The sequence below is a fragment of the Chiloscyllium punctatum genome, chromosome 1 (assembly GCF_047496795.1).
Source record: "Chiloscyllium punctatum isolate Juve2018m chromosome 1, sChiPun1.3, whole genome shotgun sequence".
Classification (NCBI taxonomy): domain Eukaryota; kingdom Metazoa; phylum Chordata; class Chondrichthyes; order Orectolobiformes; family Hemiscylliidae; genus Chiloscyllium; species Chiloscyllium punctatum.
In genome coordinates, this window is record NC_092739.1 from 86,955,947 (window position 1) to 86,973,427 (window position 17,481).

The following is a 17,481-nucleotide window of genomic DNA, read 5'->3' on the forward strand; positions in this document are numbered from 1 at the left end:
CTGAAGTGCTAACCATTAGAGGTCTTTGACACCACCATACCAAAAGATTTTTTTTACAGCACAAAGAAAAGAGAAAGAGAAATTTACTGACTGCAAAACTAGCTTGTAATACAACATGAATTTAATACAATACAAGTGAAATTTGAATACTAAAGAGTGGTTAATCATACATTAAATGGAACATTTCTTGAGAAATACTAATGTAACGCTCTCGTTCTTTTTCTGTCATCAAAGATACTAATTCAGGATTTTGACTGACTTCACTGTACAGGTGCAACTTTCCAGCAACCATAACTGTTGACTTCTCTAGAACAAAGTCATTTTCCTCTTCCTTTACATCCAATTTTGTTGGTGGTTTTGCATTCTTTGACTCATCCTCTGATTCACTGGTCTCACTATCTGGTTCACTCCGATTTGCATTTGAAGCGAAGGTTGCTCCAGTTAATGATTTTTTCTCATGAATCATAAGTGTTTTTATGACCTCAGAATTTGAAACCTTACTATTCAGAGCTGCATCTTCATCAAGCATTTCAGGTGTGTGTTCTGGAACAATTAGACAAGTGAAGTTTGGACAAAGTGGTCACATACCATTGATTACCATTATTACTTTTCACTACCATTATTTGAATAAAAGTATTTAACATCAAAATCATCATTTAATTGACATCTAATTATCCAATGTATTACAATAAAAACACAGATGGTCTAATATTTTGGCATGATAATAGCAAACTAGGTGGCTAGATAGCAGACAGTGATGTGGTGGTAACATCACTGGGCTAATAATCTAGAAATTCAAGATAATACTTTGGGGATATGAACTTGAATTCAACCAGAGCAGATGTTGGGATGTAAGTTTTAAAAGCTTGCAATAAAAGGCAACTTTGCTGGTGGTCATGAAAGCTCTTTTGGCAGTCATGTGAATCCAGGTCCACTTCAATATTTCTACTGAATTACACTCTGAAGTGACCTAGCAAGCTAAAGGGTAGCCAGGAGATTGGTTAAAAAAAAAATGCTGGCTCAGCCATTGATGCCACATCCCATGAACAAAAAAAAATAAAAGTTAATATTTCTAATTGGCAAGACAAAGTGGTGTGCCATAGGGATTGCTGCTGAGTTTTCCTATAAAAAGTTATGTAACTAACTAGAAGCCGAAGGCATGTTTTCCAAATTTGCTGACATAGGTAGAAAGCATGTTTTGAAGTGATCACAGGCTACAAAGGGATTAGAGATAGCTTAAATCCTGGGCAAAAATCTTGCAAGAGGAGTATTATGTGGGAAAATATGAAGCTGTCCATTTTAACGAGGAATTGAGAGAAATTGCAGAGCTCTGGATGGACAACAATGAGTCAGCTTGAAAAGGATACCTGACAGCAAGGGACAAGATCCTGCTGTAGCCCATATTGGCATGGACAACCTGGGCAAGGGGTTCTGATTGGTGAATATCAGGAATTAAGAAAATTTTTAAAAGCACAGGTCCTCATCAGGTTGTACTCTCAGGATTATTACCTAAGCCTTGTGCAAATTAGCAAAGAGATAAGATTAAGGAAGCAAATACATGGCTAAAAGGAGAGCAATGCAAAAGAGGGCTTCCATTTCATGGGTCACTTCATCAGTACTGGGATAGACCCCACCTGAACCAATCGAGGGCTGGGATCCAAGTAGAAAGGCTAAAGAGAGAGAGGCATAAGGAAGATCTTCAAACTTAAGAGGGGGTGCTCAGATTATTAAAATTTCCAACGCAAGTAATAAGACAGTTTGGAGAGGTTCAGGAATTTAACTTCAGGCACAGCAGGTAAAAAGGACAAAAACTGCAAGTAATAGGTAGTCCATGCAGAATTCAGGGTGTTGTAGTTAAATACACAGTATACGAAATAGGTAACTGACCTCGTAGTGCAGATTTGAATTTGCATAGGATGTTGTAATCAAGCATGACCAGGGCTGGGAACAAAATATCCAAGGATGCACATCCCCTTGAAAAAAGGGCAGGCAGAAAGGCAGGGAGGCAGGGCAGAAAATCAATTCAGGTTGTCTCACAAGATCAGTAGCAAGTGATAAGGTTGGAAGGCATAGAATCTGTGGGTAGAGTTGCAGAACTGTAAAAGGCAATCAAAAGGCCCTGATGGGAGTTATATAAAAATCTCCTAGCAACAGCCAAGATGCAGGGCAGAAAATTAATTCAGGGAAGATAGTGTCATTCCTATTACAGTAATCATGGGTACTTAAATATACAAGTGAACTGTTGGTACTGGATCTCACAAATGAGTTTGTGGAAAGGTCATTATGATAGTTTTGAGAGCAGTTTGGATAGAGCCCATTCAGGAACAGGAAATTGTGGATTTGGTGATATATAGTGAGACAGACTTGATTCAGGAGCTGAATGTGAAGGATCCCCTCAGGTCAGTGACCACAATATAACATTCAGCCTGCAGTTTGGAGGGGGAGAAGCTGGAATCTCAACAATTGAAATCAAGTGAAAGTTACTACAAAGACAAGGAAGGAGCTGTTCTGAACTTTGGAAGGCACAGCTGACACCCAGCTCAACAAAAACATATAAAACATGCTAAGGGGAGGACAAGGGAACAATGGCCAACAAGGGAAGTCAGGGCCAGCATAAAAGTGAAAGGAAAAGGTAATGTGGTGAAGATTAGCAGGAAGCCTTTAAAAACCAGGGAGCAATTTTTAAAAAAAGTAAGAGCATCAGGAAGATGACAAGATTAAGCTTGCAATAAAAAGGAGATTGCAAAGTATTTTTGGATATATTAAAAAAGAGAGGCAGTAGATATTGGACTGCTGGAAAGGGAGGCTGAAGAAAGTGAGGAATGAAGAACCCAGGGTTCTGATGGAACTAGCAGAGGAGATTCTGGAGGCATTGATGGTGATCTTTCAGAAATCACTGGAGTGAGGCAGTTTTCTAAAAGGACTGGAAAATGGCTAATGCAACACACCTGTTAAAAGGAGGCAGATGATGTCAAATTTTAGGTTGCTCAGCCTGACCTTGATCATTAGGAAGATTGAGTCCAATATTAAGGATAAGGCAGAGTACGGAATGCATTGCAAAATAGGGATGGAGTTAGCACAGTTTCATAACGGGAAAGATAATACCTGAAAAATCTGCTCCTGTTTTTTGAGGGGGTAATGAGCAAGTTAGACAAAGGAGAGCCTGTGGATGTGAACTTTTTGAATTTCCAGAAGGCCTTTGACAAGGTGCCAAACAGGAGGCTGCTGAATAAAGCAAGGACTCATGGTGTTAGGACCAAGATACTAACACAGACCAAGGATTTGCTGACTGAGAGTAGAGTAGATAAAGGAGTCTTATTCAGCCTAGTGGCATTTCACAAAGTCTGTTTTGGGAACAAACTATTCATGTTTATATTTCTTTCTTCAAATCGTCAACAGAGGACATTATTGATACATTTGCAGATAAAGATAGGTGGAGGGACAGAGTGTTGAGTGGGGAGGATTTGGAAGGTGAGGAATGGGCAAAAGATGAAATACAATGTGGGAAAAGTAGAGGAAAGCAGTTTGTTTGGGAGAAGAGGTGTAGACCATTTTCTAAATGGGGAAAGGCTTCAGAAATCAGAAGCAGAAAGGGACCTGGGATTCCCAGTTCAGGTTTCTCTCCAGGTTAACATGCAGGTTCATTTGGCAGTTAAGGCAGCAAATGCAATGTTTGCATTCATTGTGAGGGGGCTGGGATACAAGAACAGGATGTACTGCTGTGGCAGCACAAGGCTCTGGTCAGGCTGCATTTGGAATATTGAGTAGTTTTTGACCCCTGTCTGAAAGGTGGATATGCTGGTCTTAGGGGGGTTCCAAGGAGGTTTACAAAAATGATCCTGGAGATGAAGGGCTTAGTGATTCTGGGTCTGTATTCAATGGAATTTAGAAGGATGGGGAATTGTGAGAGTGGAGAATTTTAATTAAAATTTAGAATACTGAGAGGCCTCAATAGAATGGATGTGAAGAGGATATTTTCACCAGTTGGTGAGAAAGTTGGGCCAGAAGACACACCTCAGTGTAGGAATATCCTTTAAATGGATACGAGCAGGAATCTTTTCAGACCGAGGGTGGTGAATCTGAAATTCTTTGCCACAGAAGGCTGTGGATGTCAAGTTATTGACTGTATTTAAGACAGAGATAGATAGGTTCTTTAAAGGGTAAAGGGATCAAAAGGTTACAAAGGATAAGGCAGGAGAATGATGATGAGAAACGTATCAGTCATGATCAAATGGCAGTGCAGAATCTATTCTGAATGACCTGTATCTGCTCCTATATCTAATGGTTTATGCATGAATCAAAAAGCAAATAACTAATGAAAACTAATTCAATGTTTGTTTATTACAGGATGAATGGCTTTAAGAAAAGATGGTTAATTCTGGAATGTGTGCCCAGTATGTGTCACCTTAGTTCAGAAAGCCTCAGTCAGAAAACATTATGTTGGAAGCAATTCAGAGAAAAACTGTTAGAACAACCCGTCCATTCCACATTTAGTCTATGAGAGAAAGACAGGCTAGTCTTGTATCCTCTGCAGTTCAGAAAATTAAGATGTGGCTGGATTAAAATAAGACAGACCCTAAACAAGGTATAGGATCAAGGAATCTTGACAGCTAAGTAGAGAGGATATTTCCTATTTAAAACAATCTAGAGCTAAATGGTCACCCAGTTAAGGCATCTGAAAATTAAGGGTCTGAGTCTTTGACACACTTTCCACCACCTTGAGGAAAAGTCTGACTGTTCAGTTAGAGGTGTCAGATTCTGGACAAGATGAAAAGTTTTGTGGGGAGCTAGCTAGGAAGGAGCATGGAGTTAAATGAAATTGGCCACTATCTTATTGAATGGGGGAGGAGGCCCAGAGCCAGATGATACCTGCTGCAAGTTTGTTTTTTGCTTCTCGATCAAAGACCGCAATTGATAAATTGTGATATCACCCAGTGTCTATTTCTCGCAGATTGAGATGAGCAGAGGATAGGTTTGACAGTATATTCTGGTGAAAAACTCATTTTGTAAAAATCTAATATCTTTCAGTTTATGAACATTGTTAGTTTGGGTGCTGTTGAACCAGACGAGGAATAGGAGCTCAATGCTTGTGATACTTTGAATAAAAACATTAACAGGACTCTTCCAGCCAGAACGAAGGTTAAAACCTTAGTCTAAGTTCACGTGGGAGTTGCTGGCTGGCCAGCATTTATTGCCAGTCAGTAATTGCCCTTGAACATGGTGGTAAGCTTGCCTGAATCCATAGCAGCCCTATGGTGTAGGTTGACCCACAACATTTACAGAATTCCAGGACTATTCACAAGAAGAAAGGGAAACAAACTTTTCTACTGAAACTAGGGGAGCTGTATAGTACTGTTCAGTCATTTTCACTACATAGATCTGGCGATGAATTTTGTGGTTGTCAGAAAGAGAGCTTTAAAACAATAGAAACTTAGTGGCATATGTTGGTTTGCAGGAATATATGGTGCACCAAAAATGTGTGCCAAAAAAAAAAAGGAGAAATAATGGTAGCCTGAAATTTGTAATTACACAATATCTTGAGCAGAGTTTGATTTTGGATTTGAAGATGCAAGTAGTACAAAAAGACAATTAAGATTCTCATTTGACAAGCAGAAGCCACTACTTGCAGTGTCCCATCAGCTTTGTACACAAGGCAGTCCTGTACACTTTGCAGAGTTTCCTTCTCTTTACAACAGGGGAGGAATTTTGCAGAAATTCACCAATGTCCTGAGGTGGTACAGTGACTGCTAGGCAGGCAACATAATAGAGGATGCACCATATTTCTTTATGGGAAAGGAGCATGCAGAAAGTAACATTCCAGAAAAACATTACATCAGTTACATGCTCTGTCCAGTAGTCCAGAGAGAAATAATTTTTGGCCATTATGTTGTCTGAGAATGCCAGCTTGTTTCCATTTGAGCTGCTGTTGCTAGTTGTAGTGAATTTCAGGACCAGCTTCCTATAGTGTCAGAGGTAACTATTTCCTGATTTAAGAATAATATCTTGTGATAAACTAAATCATAACTACATGTCCCCATCTGGTTACAGGTTGCTTTGATAGATATGGTGACAGTGACTAAAGAACCAGAAATCTTATCCCCTTCAATGAACCTAAAAGGAGTTCTAATCCACGATGACAACAGTGGATGGTGCTCATCTCATTTCTCAGTATTAACCCTTCCAGGCCCATATAAACATGCCATACAACAGCTATATAAAATGAAGCACTAAAAACATTTAATCTCACAACAAAAATCCTTTCCCATCTTCAACAATGGAAGAGTCCAGAATGTTAGTGCAAAAGGCTGAAGTATTTGCAACAATCTTCAGCCAGAAGTGCTGAGTGGGTGATCCACCTCAGTCTCCTCGCCAAACCATTCCAGTACAGCTACAAACACTGGCATCTACTGGACACACAAAAAAGTGGCAAGTAACAAAGGCCACACAACTGACTATTTCACCACTGCTCTTTATCATTCAAAAAAAGGGAGTTATAACCAAATCTCCTGACATATTCAGCATTGTTATTTCCTCCCAAACATCCTGGACATCCCCATTGAACAGGAACTGAACTGGACTTGCTATAAATAGTAGTGACAAGAGGTCAGAATAGGGATACTGCAACATGCAACTCACCTAACTTCCCACTTGCCTGGATAAGTACAATTCAGCAACACAAAAACCTGACACCATACAAACCACTATTGCAACCGCTAATGCAGAAATTTGCTAAGATTCTAAAGACAGCACCTTCTAAACCCACACCAACTATAAACAAGGAGGACGAGGGCAACAGATACATGGGAACATTCCCATTTGCAAGTTCCTCTCCAAGTCACTCATTATCCGGACTTGGAAATAGTTTGCCAATCCTTCACTGTTGCTGGGTCAAAATCCTGGAATTCTCTCCATACGCAGGATTGAGAATTTATCTGGGCTTCAGCAGTTTGTGCAACTCAGGATGGGCAATAAATGCTGCCCAGCCAGCAATGCCACATCCTATGAGCGAATGTTTAAAAAGTGAGCAACTATTATTATGCACTGCAGTATTCCACAAGTAGGGTAGAAGCCACTTAAAAAGTCAGGGAAAGCCACCTAGTAAAAGCTCACCTTCAAAGCACAGGAAGTTTACATTCTCTTGCACCTTCAAAACAAGCAAACCAGGACTTCAAAATTTTTTTAAAAAGTCTCACCAGAAAAAAACGGTCACTGGACAAAAAAAGATATATAATGGTTGGGATATACGCAAATGCTGGACAAGGAAGTGACATTGACTCAAAACACAGCACTACCAACTGCAAAGTGGATACCTAATTAACTGGTAAGAAAGGGTATTTACTATGCATACATTAAACCTCCACATCATAATACATCAGAGCAGAAGTAGACCATTAAGACCATCAAGTCTGTTCCAAATTCCTTGCCTTATTTCCCCATAATCCCTCAATCCCTTTACTAATTAATAAAAAAGAGGTCTCAGTCTTGAATATACTTAAAGGCCCAGCTTCAACAGCCCACTGTGGTAAAGAATTCACTATCTTCAAGAAATTCTTCATCTGTCATGACCTTACTGAGTCATCCTTTATTCTGAAATATAATCTTCTTCTGGTCCTAGACACTCCCACAAGGGCACTTCTCCACATTTACCTTGTTAATTCTCTATGAATCTTGTATAAATATAGACTCCTTTTGATTTAAAGTTAAAATTAGCAATCTGAACTTAAACCTTTTCTTAAGGCACTCTTCCATTCCTGGAATGATTGTAGAGAACCTTCTCTGGACTACCTTCAATGCCAGAATATATCTTTCCTTACATAAGGAGAGCAGACAGGTTCACAATATTCCAGCTGTGGTCTTACTAGTACCTTGTATAGTTTTAGAAAATCTTCCCTTTTTTTAAAAAAAAAGGGAAAAACAGAAACACTCATTTGAAATAAGTGCCAAAATTCCATTTGCCTTCACTATTACCTGCTGTAATTGGATGTTAGCTTTTTGTGTGCATGTACACTCCCAAATCCTTCTGTTCCATAGTTTTGCCATCTTCGTCCACTTTAATATTCAGCTTCTCTATTCTTCCTACCAGAGTGCATAACCACTCTATTTCCACATTATATTCCATCTGCAAAGCTTTTGCATAAACACTTAAATCTGTGTCACTCTGTAGATGTTGTGTTATCTTCACTATTTGCCCTCTCACCTATGTTTTTAATCCACAAACTAGATGATTTGCATGATAATTGTATTATAAGTAGTGGACACAGCCCTGATTCGTGAATACTTTAATTACAGGTTACCATCCTGAAAACATCCCCTTATCCCAACTGTTTTCTACTCATTAGCCAATCCTCTATCCATACCATCACAGGCTCTGGTCTTAAAATGTAACCTTGTGCAAAACTTTGTTTTGGATTGCTCAAAAATCTTTATGATATTTACTAGCTCCTTCAAATTTTTTTTCTAATACATTAGAACATACAACTGCCAGGAAATAAATTGTAAATAATAACCTGGATCATTTCAATGTAGTAGATTAAAAACTTCAATAAATAGAAAATAAACAGGAAACTTGTTGTTAATGTTTAAGTGATGGGACCTGGCATGAATTGCTTTTTATCCTGAATACCAGTCAGTCACATTGGTCATCTTGGTAATTTAATTTTAGACATCGAGGTAGTTGCAGAATAGTGGGTCTTGATTACTATTCCCTCAAGTTTTGACTCTGGTATCTCTCACACCACTTTCAATCTCATTCCCACCACACACAGACACCAGCGTGTAGCAACTACACAGATACATAACAGTAATTCACCCTGGCTCCTTTGGCAACACATTCAAAATGCCTCTACCACGTGGAAAGAGGAGGGCAGCAGGTAACATGGGAACATCACCACAAAAGGTCTGCTCCAAACTAGACTTGGAACACGGTCAAAATCCTGGAGCTCTCTTCCTGACAGCACTGAATCTATCTACACTCCCCTGACTGCTGTTGAAGGAAGGGGTTCATCACAAGGTTGATGAGGGAATGGGCAATACATGCTGACCTCGCCAGCCACACCCACATTGTGTCAGAAAATAAAACACATAACTGCAAGAAAAAAACCAAATGATTCAGGATTGCTGAAAATAAGACACGTTAAATGATTTCCTAAAGTCTCGAAGGAAATTATACTAAAATACACATACTCACCAACTGAATTCTCCATTTTATCCAAACCAACTCCCTCAACAGTGCTTGCAGTCATCCAGATGGGCTGTGATTTAACAGGCTTCACAGTTTTTTTCTTAGATTTAGCATCAGATTCTTGGACATTTACAACAATGTTTTGTTCATACAGATCATTGCAAACTGATTTATTTGACCATCTCTCTGGATGATCATTACTTTTAAGGCCATGTGTCTTCGGATTCTGGCTGAAAATAAAACACAATCACTCACTCCATGAATAAAGCTTTTGAGTGATTCCTGACTTTCATACCTAACCACTACTGATGTGAACAAGAAAGTCAACCTCTTGTGGGGTTCTGGGAAGTGGACTCCTGCTATAATCTAAAATTCTAAATCCTAAAAAAACCATGAACCTTTGGGTCATTCAAGCTCTAGTTTTCACAGGGACTTCAACCTAATGTTATCCGACATAAACAATTTTAATAGAGCCAGTCTTCTAGATTTATATTAACGATGGATTTGGACAAAGCACTGGCTGCAATTACCTTCTTGTACAATAACAGGTACTTTCAAGTGTTGACATTGTACAGTTAGGATAAGATAAATCTGGAAGTATCATTTTAGATGAGCAGGATCTATATATATGTAAAAAGATTTTAATGTTTAGCTAATCAAGTTCTGTTCTCTATACATCCTGTACCACGTATTGCTGACTAGAATCACTAACATTCAACCTTTTCAATGTACGGGGTGATTAACATGCCACCATTTCACAACTCTTACTCCTCAGGTAATAAGCTAGTACCCAAATTCAAAGAATCCTTTAGCATTTGCTTTCTGTTCTGTTCTGATTAAATTATTTAGTGACCAGCAGTATAACAACAACTGAATTTCAGATATACGCTACCTTATTGCCAGTTCTGGGATCTCAGTTGGTTGTGGTTCTAAGAGTTCATGTGGAAGAGCAATATCTTCAGTTTCACGTAAAAGTGCATAAATTGGTTCAATTTGTTCATTAAACGTTGCCAGAAGTGTTCGAGCATCACGTTTAGGTATTGCAGAAGCATCTTCTTCTACCTCCGTGTGACAGTATGTACAGTTAAAATTGCCTATAGATTTTACAGGAACAGCAAACAAACATAATGACATGGGAAGGATTAATAGTGGAGCACAGGATTATGACATTTGGCCTATCAAGCCCAGGTGCTAGCAGTGCTATCCAGTTAATCTTACTCCCAATATTCTCCATAAACCTATGTTTACAAAAACATTTAAAGCTTTTGCCTTTTCCACATTGCCTTCTTAATTTAGAAGATTCGCTCCCAATTAATAAAGGGGTTGGGAGAATCACCAAAAATCACAGGAAGGAATTTACTAGAAACTCTAGTTTGCTTCCTCTTACCTCCTCAGACTGCTGTACGCACTGTTGCTTCAACTGAAATTTAAACAAAGTAGAAGTAAAATATAAAACATCTGTCACCGCCTCCAAAAAGGTACGCAAAAGGGACTGCTCCAGTAACAACTGAAGATGGTGAATGGGAAGAAAACATTACCCTCTGCTTTGGGATTTGTTACCTCACCTGTATCCTTGTGTATTCAACAAACGTTAATTGTAATGTACTTGAGATGCCATTAGTTAAACCATTAAAAAAGTGCTCAGCAATTATTTCTCCCAAAATCACATTTTTCAGCCTTTCAAGTTTCAAATCCCCAGTTATTGACATTTTCATTCTATTAAAAGATAAAGTCTATTTGGACTGTACCTACTGAGCAATTCTAAAAATAACTTCAAAACCACATGCTCAATGTACTGCAAAAGGAGCTACAAGAAATAAAAGGCAGGATCTGACCAGGGTCGTGCATTGTAACTGATGGAAATTGAGAAGGAGTATGAACGGGTTGCTAATTCAGGCCAAATTAATTGTGAAGGACAATTGTGAAGTATTTGCTCTTCTTATGTAAAGCTAACCACCTGTTTGAAATAAAAAGATGTTTCTCCCACAAAATCCTTAGATTAAAAGGTGTTAAGGGACATATAAAAGTAGGTTAATTTGGGCATATTCATCCAAGTTAGTCCAAAGGTACAACTTCAGAGTTTTGTCATTGCTATGGTCCTACCAGGTTTATAGGTCCTCAGAGAAGCTCTACTAGTCATCAGACCAAAAACTCCAATACTGTGGCAGCAACAGTGGTATCAGAGGTTGAATCCTGCAGCAAGTAACTCACCTCTTGGAAAGACCAGCAAGACTGCCTACATATGGAGCTGCAGGAATTGGGGGAGATACTAAAATGAGTATTTTGCATCAGTGTTTACGGTGGAGAAGATATAGAACATGGGAAGATAAATTGAAAAATGTTCTTATTACAGAAGTGTTGGACATCATAAAATGCATAAAAGGAGGATAAATCCACAGGATCTGATCAGGTGAACTCTAGAACACTGTGGGAAGCTATCATGGACAGTCACTAGTGAGGTGTTGGAAGACAAGGTTGCTGATATGGTGCTACTATTTAAGAAAGGTGGCAAGAAAATGCCAGGGGGACGTCACCCTAACATTGTTGGTGGGCAAGTTGTTGGAGGGAATCTGGAGGACAGGGTTTTCACGTATTTGGAAGAGTAAGAACTGATTAGGGATGGTCAACATGGCTTTGTGCATAGGGAATCAAGTCTCAAACTTGATTGAATTTTCTGGAAAACAAAGAGGATTGATGAGGCCAGAGCATCGGATGTGGGACTTCAAGGTATTTGACTGGTTAGCAAGATTAAGGCAGCATCCAAGGAGCAGGAGAATCGACGTCCAGATCTCTGGTTTCTGAAGCAATTTGCTTTTTCCACATTGAAAGAGCCGATTTCAAGTGAGAGTTCAGCAAGTTACTGCCAGGTGTGAACGCTGTAGTATATAATATTACTGGATTAGTGGTGCTGAAAGAGCTCAGCAGTTCAGGCAGCATCCAAGGAGCTTCGAAATTGACGTTTCGGGCAAAAGCCCTTCATCAGGAATGTTTCATTGGAAGGGCTTTTGCCCGAAACATCGATTTTCCTGCCCATCGGATGCTGCCTGACCTGCTGTGCTTTTCCAGCACGGATCCTATTTGGACAACCCGCTGTACAACATGTAATTTTCAGCAATTTCTGCCGGAGTACTGAATCAGGTTAAACTTGGACTACCCCCATACGCGTGCGCGCTTAAACCCCACCACAATCTGATCAGCACCAAACGTGTTAGACAAGTTTAGCTGATTCCGTACTTTGTGGGAGGGCGTAGAAAGAGCGGGACAAATTTCAGAAACAAGCTGGAGAATGCTTACAGTATCTCGGTTTGAGAGAGAGAAAAAAAATCTAACTGAAAGTTTGTCAGCTGCTAACCCAAAATAACCTTCTGCGGTGATATTCAAATTATCGCGTGGGATGAATTCAAAACCAATAATTCTCTACCAAAATAAGGGATGAAAATCAAAACAAATCAAAACAAAACAATGTTCTGGGGAAACCGATAAAGTCCCAGCTCACCTGTACAAGGGTCAAACAAATGATTGACTTCCAAATCAGTAAATGTACTGAAACAGAGCGGACACTTGAAAGATGATCTTGTGCTTGAATTCCTCTCGTCAGTTTCAATTTTTCTGCGCATAATATCCAGTTTATATTTGACCACGTCCACCAGCAGCTTGTAGTTGATGTAATAGTAATTATGTCTGGAACTCTTCCCGTCAGAATTGGTTTCCACCCTTATTCGGCTCTTAAGAAACTTGTCAGATTTTAAGGTGTTGAGGACAGAGCGGAGCTGCTTCTTGTCAAACTTCAATAGTTGCTGCAAATCATCCTCCTTCACACAGGGATAGCGAATGAGAATGTCCAGAGTGAGGGAATATTCCACCCCATAGAATCCACGCACTATGTACTTTGCTAAGCGTTTGAGAGATGCAGGGACTTCTGTAATGACGTTTTGGTCCATGATAGCAATTTTTTGTTTAAACAAGCTGGAGAATCCTTGCAGTGTCTCAGTTTAAAAAAAACAAAAATTACTAAGTCGTTCAGGGGAACGCGAGTATTACAATTCCAAGAACCAGACCAGCAAAATCCCTCCATGAAAATTAGAGATACAATGCAAATTCTACTCTCGCGTTTTACGTGTGACTGGTTATCAATTGTAATCTCCCGAAAACGCTCAATGGAAACTCATTTAATCACGTGTTTGGAGTTTGCACATTCTCCCCGTGGAAAACCCATTTGCGTGAGTTTCCTCACATCGTCCAAAATTGCGCAGGTCAAGTGGATTAGCCATGGGAATGCGGGGTTTAGGGATAATCGAGGGGAGCTAGACCTGGGTAGAGTGTTCTTCGGAGAGTGAGTGCAGACTTGATGGGCCACCTCTCTGCATTGTAGGGGTTCTATGATTGTATGAGCGGGACGGTAGTAAGCAGGGCTAGGTATCCCAGGGAATATTTCCTCAGCTCTGCAGTTTAATCACAATAATATCGTGAAATTTCAAAACTGGATTTTTTTTAATGTGGAAACAGGTCCTTTGGCCCAAGGCAATGCTGACCCTCTTACCCAAACCCATTATTCTATATTTGCCCCTGACTAATACACCTAACCTACACGTGACTGAACATTATGGGCAATTTAGCCTGGCCAATTCACCTAACCTGCACATTTTTGTATTGTGGGAGGAAACAAGAACACCCCGAGGAAACCCACACAGTCACTAGAGGCAGGAATCAAACTAGAGTCCCTGGTGCTGTGAGACAACAGTGTTAACCACTATGCCACCTGTGGTTGCATTGGTTAACCAGGCCCCCAAGAAAAGAACGATGTGCTTTAATATCCTCGTGGTGGGCAGTACAGGTGGTTTGGGTCAGTAGGCTTGAGGGGTGGCAGGTGGGTTTAATTTGGATAATTGTAAAGTATCCCATTTTGGTAATACAAACAAGGACAGGACTTATACAATTAATGGTATGGCACTGGGCAATTTTGCAGAACAGAGATCGAGGGGTTCAGGTACATAATTCTTTGAAATGTGTGTCACAGGTAATGGTGTTTAGTATGCTTGCCTTCATTGGTCAGACCTTTTTGAGTATGGAGTTGGGACATGTTGAGATCATACAGGACCTTGCTGAAGCCACAAGTACTGTGTGCAGTTCTGGTCACCCTGCTATAGGAAGGACATTAAATTGGAGAGTGTTCAGAAAAGGTTAACTAGGCCTTTGATGGGAATTAAGGGTTTGAGTTACAAGACTAGGCTGGGACTTTTTACCACTGGAACAGAGTTCAGGGGTGAGCTTAGCAGTCTATAAAATCATGAGGCATATGTAAGGTGAATAGCAAAAGATCTTTTTCCTAACATGGGAGAGTTTAAAGTTGGGAGTGGGGGTCAGGGTCATATTTTCACAGTGAAAATTTTGAGGAGGACAAGATGGGCAATGTTTTCATAGAAACAGTGATTTGTGTGGAATGAACTGCCAGAGGAAGTGGTGGATGTAAGTGCAGTTATAACATTTAAGATATTTGGAGAATACATGAATAAGAAAAGGTTCAGAAGGATGAGGTAAACTCAGGCCAGTTGGACTATTTTGGTTTGGGAACATGGTGCAAAAAGACTGCTGTATGACTCTAACCTCCAAGCTCTACTCTGAAGTGCTGTCAATGTTTATCCAATTAGGATCATTATTGGAAGTGATTGGAAATCTTTTACCATGAATCCTTTAAAAGCAAATAGTCTACTTGTCACATGGGATATAGTTGATCTAGTATAGATCAGTAATCAAGAAGTTCTTGCAATATGTCATCACATATAGAATATTAACTTTAAGTTAAAGTTTGCACAAGGTGGACAAACGTTTACTTGCTAGGTACAGACAAGTGTTATCCTTGCCCGTACTGCTCAAGCCCCATAAAGTTCAAATTTCTCCAGGAATTGTTTGGAGATAGTTCTTACAGACAAAGAATATACTATTAAAGAGCAAAAGGTGATTTGATTGGGAAAAGTAGTTTTAGCTACCTTTTACGTGTTGATAGAGTGAAATAACAGAGGGTCATCAGGTCAAGAATTGTGTATGGGACAACTTAGTCTGTGTTTACAGTTCTAAGAAAATCAAGTGAGGGGGCCCAGAAAAACTTTAACTTCTGAAACAATATTCATTAAAACAAAATTTTATGGTACATATTATGTACTATAGCATATTTGGAACTGAAGTAATTGAGGAACTTAAGTGTTCTCGCCAAACATCTGAGCTTCAAAGAGATTTTTCTTCCATAAGACATAGGAGTGAAAATAAGGCCAGTTGGCCCATCGAGTCCACTCCGCCATTCAATCATGGCTGATGGGCATTCCAACTCCACTTACCCACATTCTCCCCGTAGCCCTTAATTCCTTGTGACATCAAGAATTTATCAATCTCTGCCTTGAAGACATTTAGCGTCCCAGCCTCCACTGCACTCTGCGGCAATGAATTCCACAGGCCCACCACTCTCTGGCTGAAGAAATGTCTCCGCATTTCTGTTCTGAATTTACCCTCTCTAATTCTAAGGCTGTGTCCACAGGTCCTAATCTCCTCACCTAACGGAAACAATTTCCTAGCACCACCCTTTCCAAGCCATGTATTATCTTGCAAGTTTATCTTCCTCCCAATCTCAAGTCTTAAAAAAAAAATCAAGGCTCAAGTGATCCGCATTCTTGAAACCAAAGCTTGAAGTATCAAAATCACATTTCTTCTCTAGCTCTATGCTTAAAAAACCCCATAAGTATTAGGATTCTATATAAACCCCATTTTCAGACCATAATAGGAATAAAGATGTTTAAAATCTGTTAACATGGATCCCATACTTCAATAACAATATGCCAAGTCTCATGTTTCTTAATAAAAGTAACTTATATTTTTTAGTAGGTTAGTCACAAACAGTAATTCATTGGAGAGGAATGAAAATCTAAAGTAAGAAACATAAGCCCAGTATTATCTCAAAAACCAAGTTAAAAAGAAAATGTGAAGAAACAACTCTATACAATGTGTACAACACAGAAAGCCAAAAGGTCTACAAACTAAGGTAAATAACTTTCCTCTATGATCTAAGATAAAACAGCTAGACAAAAAGTAAAATGTTTTAAAAATCCAACTCATGATCTCTAACACAACCCTCATGTCAATAAATTAATGGAAGCAGCTGATTAAAGGAGGAGCAAGTAGAGAATCGAATCACAAGTGAAATGATTTAAGTCAATCACACCACAACTAAATTGTGCAATTACATGCAGAAGCTGCCTCTCCTTAGTGAATTACTGAAATGGGTACAAATGGTGAACGTTTTACTGTGATTCCTCAGGCAACTAATTAATACTTGAAGAAGAGTAATCAAACCAAAATTGGGAGTTGAACGATAGCAACAGAACTGATGTTGAAGCCCAAACCCACCTGAACTCTGCAGGACCCCTGCCAACAATAAAAAAGCTGACCGGTGATATCAACACAAAACAGACAGCTGATTGGGCAGTTGAGAATTGTTTTTCTCAATAAATTGTTTTTCTCACCCACTTTAAAGCTACTTAAAGAAAGATAGATAAAAGTTTTAGCTTTCTTTTTTTTATATAAAAAACTTATTTTCTACTTAGTGAGTATTTTGAGTTCAATAAAGATATGGTAGGGGAGCTCAGATCCAAGTGTTGTATAGCTTGGAGAATGTGGGAAATCTTAGATTTAGTTTTAGGATTGAGACAAATTAGAACTAAGTTGCAATTTATATCCAGCATAGGAGCTAAGAGAACTGACAGAAGACATCAAAGGGGATTATAGAATACTTTTTACAAAATGATGTAACTTTAATAAAAAATATAAGAAGCTGGGATTTTGCATAAATATCTTTTAAGTGCCAGGAAAAGCTGTTAAGGCCAATTTTAAGAAGCACGGCTGATCTTGGCATTTGACTTTCATGAATAGAGGCATGGAGTACAAAAGCAAAGAAGTTTTGCTACACATTAAGTGAATATTCTCACCTGGAGTGCTGTGCCCAATTCTGAGAACAACACTGTAGAAATGATGTCAAAACTTCAAGTTGTGTGAATGATGAATGTCAGTAAGAAGGAAAGACCATAAGATTTGGAGCAGATTTGATCATGGCTGATATGTTTCTCAACCCCATCCCCTACCTTCTACCTGTAACCCTTTATCCTCTTACTACTCAAGAACATATCTATATCTGTTTAAAATACACTCAATGCCTTAGCTTCCACAGTCTTCTGTAGCAATGAGTTTCACAGATTAATCATCATCTGGGTGAAGAAATTCCTCCTCATCTCAGATGTAAAGGGTCATCCCTTCAC

General features: G+C 39.2%; 1 protein-coding gene across 1 annotated transcript; it reads right to left on the reverse strand.

Moving 5' to 3' along the window:
• Nucleotides 1–160: 160 nt before the first annotated feature.
• Nucleotides 161–13,122, reverse strand: LOC140479091 (general transcription factor IIE subunit 1-like). The gene is made up of 4 exons (XM_072572958.1): nucleotides 12,678–13,122; nucleotides 10,074–10,275; nucleotides 9,188–9,411; nucleotides 161–543 (listed from the first exon to the last, which is right to left on the reverse strand). The coding sequence occupies exons 1-4, from the start codon at nucleotides 13,120–13,122 to the stop codon at nucleotides 161–163; spliced, it is 1,254 nt and encodes a 417-aa protein (XP_072429059.1).
• Nucleotides 13,123–17,481: the final 4,359 nt, after the last annotated feature.

Excerpts from the sequence above, each read along its gene's own strand:
- LOC140479091 (XM_072572958.1), bottom strand. The coding sequence starts at position 13,122 with ATGGACCAAAACGTCATTACAGAAGTCCCTGCATCTCTCAAACGCTTA. Across the intron at positions 10,276-12,677 it reads TTTGTTTGACCCTTGTACAG|GCAATTTTAACTGTACATAC; the intron begins GTGAGCTGGGAC and ends TAAAATCTATAG. Across the intron at positions 9,412-10,073 it reads ATCCCAGAACTGGCAATAAG|CCAGAATCCGAAGACACATG; the intron begins GTAGCGTATATC and ends TTTTATTTTCAG.